The sequence below is a fragment of the Dreissena polymorpha genome, chromosome 9 (assembly GCF_020536995.1).
Source record: "Dreissena polymorpha isolate Duluth1 chromosome 9, UMN_Dpol_1.0, whole genome shotgun sequence".
Lineage (NCBI taxonomy): Eukaryota > Metazoa > Mollusca > Bivalvia > Myida > Dreissenidae > Dreissena > Dreissena polymorpha.
Window position 1 is genome coordinate 92,485,260 of NC_068363.1, and position 11,559 is coordinate 92,496,818.

At 37.0% G+C, this 11,559-nt stretch overlaps 1 protein-coding gene across 2 annotated transcripts in view; it reads left to right on the plus strand.

The window, feature by feature from the left end:
* Positions 1 to 2,070, plus strand: part of LOC127844925 (uncharacterized) — a 41,109-nt gene extending 39,039 nt beyond the window's left edge. For both annotated transcript variants that reach the window (XM_052375478.1, XM_052375477.1), the window contains exon 9: positions 205 to 2,070. In XM_052375478.1, coding sequence (XP_052231438.1) covers positions 205 to 711 — 507 coding nt within the window. In that variant the 3' untranslated portion in view covers positions 712 to 2,070. The remainder of the gene's footprint in view (positions 1 to 204) is intronic.
* The last annotated feature ends 9,489 nt before the right edge of the window (positions 2,071 to 11,559 follow it).

Sequence of the window (11,559 nt, forward strand, 5' to 3'; positions counted from 1 at the left end):
TTCAGAACTTCGAAAAGTTGGTCTTTTCAACAAACTTAAACATCATGTACATGGACTTCAACAAGTACACTCTGACCCAATTGCTGTAAATTACAGTCAGCATAAAAAATCGACAATGTTATTGTTTAGTTAAGTTGGAGATAAAGATAGAATATATGTAAACAGACATGTTCGTTTTAATGCATATGTAATGGGTGTTTACAGGTGGACGAAGACGGTGAAGTCCGACTCACGGGTGCCTGTCTACCTCGTAAAGCTGTGTTCCCAACATACCGAGAGTCCATTTACTCGGGAGACTTCGTGCATTTGGCACCAGAAGTGCTCACGGGCGACGTCTACAAACCGACAGCCGACATTTATGCGTTCGGACTTCTTGTAATTGAATTGACCAATAACGACATGCCGAAAGTATTTGCGAAGGAACGGGAGATGACACTTTATGACTTTACGGAAAGAGTTCAACCGGACGTTATGTTAAATTTAGAGCAAACGGTAAATATTTACACAGTAAAAACGCGCGCGTTAATAGAAAACTGTCTGCAGATGGACCCAAATGATCGGCCTCATATGCGTGAGGTAGTTGAATATACTGACAACATAAAGTATGAGCTCGATGCTCTGGATAAATTCCCGACGAGAAAAACCAGGGCACATGTGAAGAGTTATTCATTTGATAGGACATTAAGAAAATCAATGGATAAAAAGTTATGACATGATTTTGCACATAGATAAAATATTAATTATTTACTCTTAAAAGTAAACTGTGGCCTACCTTTTCCAGAAATTATCTGCACATGTCATGGATTTATGAGAAAACGTATCATCTAACACGTGTCTTAATATTGACTACCGGGTACAAATGATAGTGGATACTTGTGTTGTATTGATACAGATATATTTATCCGCATTATTCATTGTAAATATGGTACGCAAGGATACTGCGCATTTATTTATATAATCAAATTTAGTGAAAAGTACCATTGTTGCAATTATTAACTTGTTATCTTAGTTGTGGTACAACACGAGAGAAAATATTTTTTACTGGCCCCACGCCTAGATCTTGTTCAAATGCCTTCGTGTGTGGTTCTATTAACTTTGTTTTATATTCGCTTTCTTATTTTTAACTTCACAAGCCAAATAACGTACACACCTGATCTGCTTTTCTATAAGTTAAAAAAATACATACGCCTTTTGAATTATAAAATCACAAAAACAAGGTATTGTATTTCAGAGAAGCATTCATTCTATCACAGTTCCGAAGACATACAATTTATCGCATCTAACCAGATGTTATAGAACAAACTAAGACGCACTTTTATAATACGTATGTTAACCCTTTGCATGCTGGGAAATTTGTCGTCTGCTAAAATGTCGTCTGCTGAATTTGTAAAATAAGCATTTTCTTCATTTTTTTCAAAGAATACTATCAGAATAGCAAACAGTTTGGATCCAGATGAGACGCCACGTTCTGTGGCGTCTCATCTGGATCCAAACTGTTTGCAAAGGCCTTTAAAATTCAGCTCCAGCGCTTTAAGGGTTAAGTTTAAAAACATAAATACATGCAAAGTATTCGTTGACTGACTTTTGAAGTGAATACAAAGTTCTACGCTAAAAGAATTTTGCACTAAACCCTGTTAAGACTCAAACATGCACTTTTAAAGTTGGTTCGTCTTTAATGCTTCCCTACGGGGAAACTGCGAAATATACATTCAACGTAATGGGTATCTGTCATAGCTGTAAAAATGTTCAGTCCTAACACACATGTGTTTGTCATCTAAATACCACCAATGACTTAAGTATTGCGTATTTCATTTTCAGCAACTCATAATCACGTACTCCTTTTCCATGCAGGACGCTGTCATTTGATATACATTCATATGAAAAGCGACACGATTTCAAAGTATCTTGCAGGTGTGACTATAATACCAATTTGCATTTTGTATGCATTATGCAAATACTTTGTGCATCATGTTTATGCGTAACGGTTGTTTATCTCTGTCATGTTTTGCTATTTATTGAATGTTTTTTTCCAGCATTTTACTATGTCTTGTTATTTAAATGAAATAAAAGTGAAAGAAGATATGAATAAGAGATTGCTTCGCTTTGTTCCCATGCAAAGGGATGTTAAAACTTAAAAAATATTTACGGTGGCAAAAATGCTTGAAATGTATCAATCTCAAACGGGAAGTATTCTTATTATGGCTTTCATGATATACATTTTTTGTATTTGAAGTATCAGGATTTCTTTAGTGCTTATTTTATATTTTAATTTAAGTTTGATCTAATGGACGAAACATGCAACAGTACCGTTTAAGCGATGTCATGTATATACGCGTGAAATTTTAGTAAAACTCTCCAACATGGCTGTGAATTAGCTATTGAGTTACACATATGTAAGGTAAAATGGTATGTTGTTATGAAGTTTTGGCTAATATCTGCCACACAGAAGATGGATGGATGCATTATTTAGGATTGAACTTTTATGAAACATCTGCGAAACAGCTGTTCGATCGAATTAAGATAAACGCTTGAACTCAATTCAATTATATATATTCTTTTATTGAAACAAAAATTCAATAAAAGATTAAAGTGTCGTCGTTAATTAGTCTGTGTGAACTGTGCATTTAGTCCGGGTTTCCAAGTGTTCATATACATTGTATGGGTTCATTTGGATTATTTGAGCCTTGTTCTGAGAAAACTGGGCTTAATGCATGTGCGTAAAGATGAGTGTCGTCCCAGATTAACCTGTGCGGTCCGCACAGGCTAATCAGGCACGACACTTTCCGCCCAAACTTGATTTTCAGTAAGGAGGGACTTCCTTGAAACTAAAATTACCATAAAAATGGAAAAAATCATCCCAGATTAGCCTGTGCGGACTGCACCGGCTAATCTGGGATGACACTTTAAGCACATGCATTAAGCCCAGTTTTTTTCAGAACGCGTTTCATTTGAAAATTATGTTAAAAACGAATGGCGCGTTGCATTTCCTGACAGGCTGCATAATGATGAATGTACCGATGTAGTCTACCCCATTGAAAGAACTACAACCCGGTATATACTGGCGACGCGACCAAATACTTCAAGCACCTCTAACACCATTATACAATTTTCTAGATTTCTTGAATAATTATCAATCGATTAATTAATATATTCAAATATAAATAAATATATCATCTTGTTATTACCTCATAGTTCTGATGACAGATTACCGTTGCGAACCCATATTTGCTTAATGCCGGTGGACCCTAAATATGGACCCTTTGATGTTCAAGTAATTTAAACAGGGTTGCAGGTCGTGACTTTAGACCCCTCACACAATTGTTTGGATCTGATAATTTTGATTTCAAAGCAAACGTTCGCTATGTGTAATTGGATCCTTGTTCAACACACGTGCTACACGTCCGGTATGAGATGGTGATCAATTACATACATGATTTAACGGTCGACAAACAACAAAGTGCCTCAATGCAAACATGTTCAATAAAACATTAGAGCGAATATGTTGTGTTTTTTTTTCTCTATGAGATTGTCGAATTTAACGAATATTATGTGAAGAAAATTCTGTACCTCAAGAAAACCACGTCCTAATGTCAGAGCGTCGTGGATGAATGGTGTTCATGAAACTATATAGAAAATGTTTTCCGAGAAAACTTACGATATTTCTAGTTGATATTTTGAGTCGTTCTCAAGAGATTATAATTATAGGAGTGTTTCGAAATAAGTGCGATATAAAGTATGTTATTTACAGTTTTTATTCGATATTTTATTGCATTTTAATAGCAAGGCACGATAAAATGCTGGAAAAAACATTCAATAAATAGCAAAATATGACAGCTGTTGTATGGTTTGCCAAAGTGTAGGCTACCAAAAATGTGTGCTCTAATATTTGAGATTGTTTTGAGAATACCAGTGACAGGATAAATCTGGTTTTTGTCAGTGATATTCATTAATGTTTGACGGATGCAATACTTTAATTTAAACAAGAGCACCGCATAACGGGTGCCACGCTCGGCTGCGAAAGCTTGTCAGATCTTTTTTTCGAGGTCACAGTGACCTTGACCTTTGACCTAATGACCCAAAAATGGATGTGGCGTGTAGAACTCATCAAGGTGCATCTACATATGAAGTTTCAAAGTTGTAGGTGGAAGCACTTTGATTTTAGAGCCTATGTTAAAGTTTTATATTAGAGGTCACAGTGACCTTGACCTTTGACCTTGTGATCCAAAAATGGGTGTGGCGTGTAGAACTCATCAAGGTGCATCTACATATAAAGTTTCAAAATTGTTGGTGGAAGCACTTTGACTTTAGAGCCTATGTTAAAGTTATATATTTGAGGTCACAGTGACCTTTACCTTTGACCTAGTGACCCAAAAATGGGTGTGGCGTGTAGAACTCATCAAGGTGCATCTACATATGAAGTTTCAAAGTTTTTGGTGGAAGTACTTTGATTTTAGAGCCAATGTTAAGGTTTTAGCACGACGCCTACGGCGGACGGCTGACGGCGGACGGCGGACGACGTGCTGGCTATGGCAATACATCGGGTTTTCTCCTAAAACGGCCGAGCTAAAAAAGATATGTTAGTAGAAACGATTTGATCGGTGTAAATATTTTGGGAATATCTTATAAACGGAATAATATTTTACCAGTGGTGAACACTTTCTCAACGGATTAAAAATTTTCATGTGATAACACTTTCTCAACGGTTTAACATACTTACAATCACAATGCGTCTGATAAGATATAATAGAGAATACTTACTGGATATATCTGCAGTATCAAGAAATCATACAATTCAAAACAAAGGAACGTTAACCGTTTTAAAGCATTACAATCTTTTGAAAAATAGAGGTGCCCGAGGTGGTAGTAATCAAGAGTTACGTCTATGGGGCACAAATAGTGGAGTAATTTTAATTAATCTACAACGTTTACCATCACAATTTCCAACAGTAACGTCTTCAAAAAGACACAGCACACAAAACATTTCAGGTGCAAACTTAAACAACCTCTCATGCCCAAAGACATGCAATACACTCAAAGGTCTAAATGCAAAAATATCTTGCCTTACATTGAACTGTCATTCTGTTAGTTTAAACTTTATTTCAAGCAAATGGTGCATGTAAAAATGTACCGGTACACATGTAAACATAATTCGAAATATACATATACCAAAAGTAAATGTGCTTTGGATTGGATAACAAGGTCGATGTGACACTTATATAAATTCCTTTTTGTTTGTGTTGAGTTGCGACTGTAATGATTGTGGTCAGAAGTCGAACTGTAAGTGTTTAGATTACATGTTAAAAGGGCTGGAGAAGACATTATCTAAGAGAAGTATTTAAAATGGAAGGCAAAAAACAAACAAGACAAAAACGTCATTTTATATGATAACTTGGTACACGGTCTGTTGTAGAGCAGGAGAGAGCCGTTTACACGTATGTCGCAAAACGTTTCATTGCTATGAAATATCGCTGTACAGCGCGGAACAGAAGTTGTTTTCTGCTAGAGAGAATCGATCAACGCCATTTAAGAGATTATATGTAGTAATAGGGCACCGTATATCGGCAAAGCAGTGGGTTCTGAGGTTTGTTTAATGTGGACATCTTAAGAGAAAGTGTTCGATTGCTTCTTAAGTTCCACAGAAACATCAGTGGGAGTTTACTAGAGACCCTCTGTATAAATCGTGGTTCAAACCGCTTCAGTCGAGTCGAAGACGTGTGTAGGATTTGTCCAGTTCGTGAACCGCAGTAAAAAAGAGGTGAGGATTCCTTTTTAGCTTTATTTAGCGCGTTTTTGAATGATTGTACGTCTGGTGAATTTTGTATTGTTATGTGCAGTTGATTCCACTCACGTATTGTTTCGGGTAAGAAAGATAAACTATATGCTTGCGTGCGTGCTCTGGCATGGTGAATGTGTCTTAAGTTGTATCCGTCTGATTGGGTTTGATTAATATGTAGAATTAGATCTGACATGTAGGGTGGTTATAATCTATGTGCCATTTTGTAAAAAGAAGTAGGCGATGTTGCTTCCTTCTTTCCGAGACTGTATCACATTTGATGTCGTTCAGTAGCTTTTGGATGTTGCAATATTTTGTTGCACCTGTACATATACGGACAGCTTCCACTTGAACAGATTCAAGTTCTTGCTTTAGGTATTCGCTACTGTTGTCCCAGACAACATCGGAGTATTTCAGTGTAGGGCGGATAAGTGAAAAAATTATTTTTTCGAGACATGTGTGGTTTAGGAAGAATTTTTGCGACCTAAGCATACCGATAAGTCGCCAAGCTTTTGTCAGAGTAATTGAGATATGTGCGTTCCATTTTGCGTCAGAGGAAAGGGTAAGATTCAGGTGCTTGTGGGTGTCAACTTCTTCGATATATAGAGAATTCATTATTAAAGGTGGGTGTTGTGGTTTACGCCTTTTTCTGCTGAAAATAATAGATTCAGTTTTCACAGGGTTAAACGATACAAGCCAAGACCGGGACCACGTAATGTATGGATGCAAGGTCGTTGTTTAGCGTAGTTGATGTAGTTATCGGATCTTCTACAACAGTTTAGAGACTGGTGTCGTCGGAAAAGAGCATGATGTTTGAGTAAACAGCAGATACGATATCGTTAATATAGGCGAGAAAGAATAAGGGGACAAGGACGGAGCCTTGAGGGACGCCTGTATATGGCGCCAGGATGATGTAGAATTTGCATACACAACGCGTTGTTTGCGAGTTGACAGGTAAGACATAATATAGTAAAGTAGAGAGTCACATATTTCAAAAGACGAAAGTTTTTTTATCAGACCACAATGCCAGACTCGGTCGAAAGCTTTTGAAATATCGCAGAGTACAGCACGTACTTCATTGCCCTCGTCCATCGCCTGACATATGTCGTTGTAAAGACATGTACGTTGATTAACGGTCGAGTCGCCTTTGATAAAGTCAGATTGGTAAGGGGTTATTAGATTATTTGTCGTTAGGTAATTACGAGTATATATGTATTTTTGTATGCAGCGCTCCATAAGTTTACCGAGGCAACTTAGTAGGGAAATTGGGCGGTAGTTGGAGGGTTAAGAAGGATCTGATTTTTTGAAGATGGGCGCAACGTTTGCAAGCTTCCAAGAATCATGGAAATGCGAATTCTGCATGAGCATTATTGTAAAATGTTGAAAGGGGTATAGAAAGTGCATGTAAGCCTTCTTTTAGAAGCATAGGACTGACCATGTCTGGGCCACTTGCCTTGCTTGGGTCAAGAAGAGAACTAGCGTCTTGAACGTCTTGGGTCGTAATGGTGATGCCTTCTCAAAGAGGATTCCGTAACACGATTTTTTGGTGGAGGATAGTGATCTCGATCGTCGACAGTTGACTGAGAGGTAAAGTAGTTGTTGAGAAGATCGACTTTGTCATCGTCAGCAGTTGCCTCGTGATTGTGGTCGTATAATGTTGGTATTGTTTTCGATTGTGTTATGTTTGTTAGTTGTTTAGTTGTTTTAAATAATGTTTTAGGAGATGTGTTAGGTTGATTTTATTTCTCAAGTAATTTATTTTTATAGTTTTGTTTTGCCTGACGTATATGTTCAGTGACTACATTTCGTGCGTGTTTAAACCTTTGACCATGCTTCTGGCGTATTTGACTTTTTTATGAAGTTTTTGCCTTTTTTTAAGAGTTCTAATCAGGTTTGACATCCATGAAATAGCATGAGGTCTTATTGTGTTAATTTTGTTTGGGATATTTTGGGATGCTATTGATAGGATTGTGTCTGTTATTTTCTCGGTAATATCATCTAGGTCGTCGTTGTCGAAAAGGCTTTTCCAGTCCGTCGTCCGTAGGCCGGCTCTGTAATCATCATAGTTTCCTCTGTCGTAGACCCATATACGTCGTTTGAATGGAGCTGTTCTGGGCTTATGAAAATGAAGAACTACCACTACTGGACAGTGAAAACGAGTTAAGTTTGGAATAAAAGGGTCTGCAATAAAGCTGGATAGTATGCAATATATTTTTAACAACAATTAGATCGATAAGTGAGCGAGAGTGTTCTGTGATGTGAGTTGGTGAGGAGATAAGTTGTTCAGCGTTTTATGATGTCATAAGGTTTATGATGTTATTTGGGGATTGGCTGAGGACGTTCATATTAACGTATCCAGTGATGATGATATTATCGTAATAGATTGAAAAAGCTTGATCAATGTTATGTTCTATTAACGTCCAGTGGTAATTGTTTGCGTCCGGAGGACGGTAAATGCCTCCCAACAATAATATGTGTTTACCTGTTGATAACTCGACACAAAGAGATTCTATGCCATTTATAGAGAACGGAATTCGTCATGTTCGGTAGTAGAACCCAATTAAATAAATGTCAATCTAATGAAATAGATATTGCTGGTGACACGTTTAAAGCAGAAAAATGCATACGGTATTTGGGTGCATATTTTGATGAAACACTGAATTGTAAAGAACACTTCAAAATTAAGTGCCGTACAGCCATGTACAACTACCTTAAAATAATGTTAATATCCCTTCTTGGTTATTGTAATATCATCTTGTATAGAACAGCTCAATATGCGAAATAAACAAAATGCAACGTAACCAACATGTGTGCCAAATTGGAACTCGGCCGACAGAAATATGTCAGTTCAAAAGATGCTTTGTATGTTCTACACTGGCTACCAGTAAAGGCCAGAATAACATTCAAATTACTGACCTTCGTGTATAATTGGTATGTTGGTCACGCGCCAAAAAACCTCACAGAACTTTGAACAGAAAAAGTACCAGCACGTAACCTACGATCTACAGTCTCGTATGACGGATGTTATGATGTTAAAGAGAAAAACTTTTATGGACAGTAGTTTCGGAGTTGTTGGTCCGAAACTGTTGAATGACCTACCATCAAGTATCCGAACTTCAGTCTCAATAGACATTTTCAAAAGGAATTTGTAAACATTTCTCTTCATAGACTATAACAACCTATTTGTATTTGAAAACCTGTGATTTTAAAAATAGTCGGCGTTATAGATTTATTATAAGTTATGATAATTTACGAGTTCGAAGGTTGTCCTGACGGGGTTTGATTTCTCCAGTCTTTAACTCACATGGTGGTAGTATAGCAGTGTTTTTGTGTCTTAAAGTCACACTGTAATATAACCTTCAAGTTGTGTCTTTTAGTCACACTTGGTCAGTCTATTTGTGACGTATAGTCACAATAGTTCAAATAAGGTTAAAACCTAAAAGAAGTGTCCGTTAGGGTGACAGGTGACCGGTTGCTTCGGAATTCGACAGCCAGAGTGCAGAAATATACTTTTACATATCCTTTCAGTTTAAGAAAAACAGTGTCTTTATGTTCCCAAAAAATTTGCTCATAATAGCATTACAATTATTGTCTTAACCGTAGTTTTATCAATTTATTACATAATATTAAACGTTTACTGTGTTTTGAATACTGTAGCCGGGATTGTTTAATTGCTTAAGTTTCTTACAGCATTTTTATTTATATCACACAATTTAAGATTAAATATCCTTTAATTAATGCTTCACAAAAGTATCAATCAATCTATATGTATCAATTACATATATATGTTTTGTACAACACCATTGAATATAATTACTTAAATAGGCGTTTCATCAAATAAGCAAGTTTCAAGTTTCAAGACATGCTTCCCACTCCTTGCGCATGTTGAGTTTGGTTGCGGACCTGTCACAACACTGCCAGTCTTGGTGGTGAGTAGCTAATTCCGCCACTTTTCCGTCGCGCCCATCTTTAAAAAATCAGATCCTTCTTTACCCTCCAACTACCGCCCTATTTCCCTACTAAGTTGCCTCGGTAAACTAATGGGGCGTCTTCCGACACCCTATCTGTTAAAAAACTGCAATTACTGTTTTCGTTGCATTGACAATTTTCATTTTACGTATTAAATGAAACGGAATGTAGTGCATCTGTGTAGCGCCGTTAAATGTCGCATCGCCGTTATATGTCGTATGCTACGAGATTTTTCGCATTGTTGACGATAAATGTCGCAAGGAACGATAAATGTAGCAAATCCTACTCACGATATTTGTCGCAACTTTAACAATAAATGTCGCAAAAATTTCAACTACCGATAAAAGTTGCAACATTAACGATAATGTCGAACAGCTTTGTAAGTGATGTTACAAATAAAAAGTTGAAGTAAAACTGACTTAAACTTTAAGGTTAGATCTAGATTACCCGACGAGATTCTTTGGGCCGACTTCCACCAGAATGGTCAGTTTTAGTTAGTATTGTCCGAAACGGTCAGTTGTGGTCAATATTGTCCATAAGTGTCAGCTACGGTGAAGATGGACCGAAGCTGTCATATTTATTCATTTTCGACTAAACACGTTAAGTTGTAGTCAAAAATGACAAATATCCGTGTTTTAAATTTGTCGAAAATCGTGAAGAGCGAGGTGCCCGAGAGGTTTTGCTTTTGGTTTAAGGCCGTTTCGACAAGTTTGGTTATATAAGGTCAATCTTACAGCAACTGTCTGGGTAGAACAACATGTGAGTTCCTCGGTATTACTGCTTGAGACTGTAAGCTTTGCCATCTTTGAATCAATAGATCAATATCAATCGATAGAAGGCGAATATTCTTGGATAAAATCATCGATCCAGGATCGCTACAGGACCTCTGGTATCAACCTCTGTGCTCAGCTCTTTAGCTAATTATGGGGCCTTTCTATAAAAACTGCCAGGAATAACGGGTTCTCTTCGTCGTTCGGATACAGCTGCGCAATGCATCAGACACTAAACCCATAATCAAATTATCACCGAATACAGCTCACTTTAGTCTGTGAACGGCTTTACACCCAACATCAGAAATCAGGCCGAAATGATAGTAGGGACTCCGTGTCGGTCGTAATTACCAGTCAACTGAACACGCTATCCGATTTTTCCTACCTATATCGAAGAAAGGTTTGCACTAGGGTCTGTGTCAATTCAATATTCTTGTACGGCGATATGTTCAGTAGCTGAAAAAGGTCTCTTTAGCGTCACATACATTACTGTTGATATTGACAACAATAAGATACAAACGACAGTTCTTCATAGAAATCGGAAAATAAGTCATTTTTCTGAATTCCATTTATGTTAATTTCACAGATTATTTTCCAATATTCCCATTGGTGAAACAACTGTGTCGTTTTGGAGGATTTCGGAGGGCGAAGCGGCGTGGGTCCCCGCTCCTAAAATAAGCCAAGATTTTTTTATTAAAATGTTCATATTTTGGACCTTAAAATCGAATGCCAATAATTGCTTTACCCCCCCCCCCAAAAAAAAAATAAAATAAATAAATAAATAAATAAATAAATAAAATAAAATATTTGCGGCTCGTGGAAATGGATATAATAAGCTAATATCAACCGTTTTAGTGTTGTCAATTTTTCACTAAAGTATCTCCCACCTGTAAAACTTAACCCACAAACCCCCATTCAAAAACCCTGAATCCACACCTGCTTTGATGTCACAACATAGGCATCACAGTACGAAGGTCTTATTGCTAACAATCATTTTGAAGAGACGATTCCATTTATTAAAAAAAAATTGGCAGCAAAATTAGATCA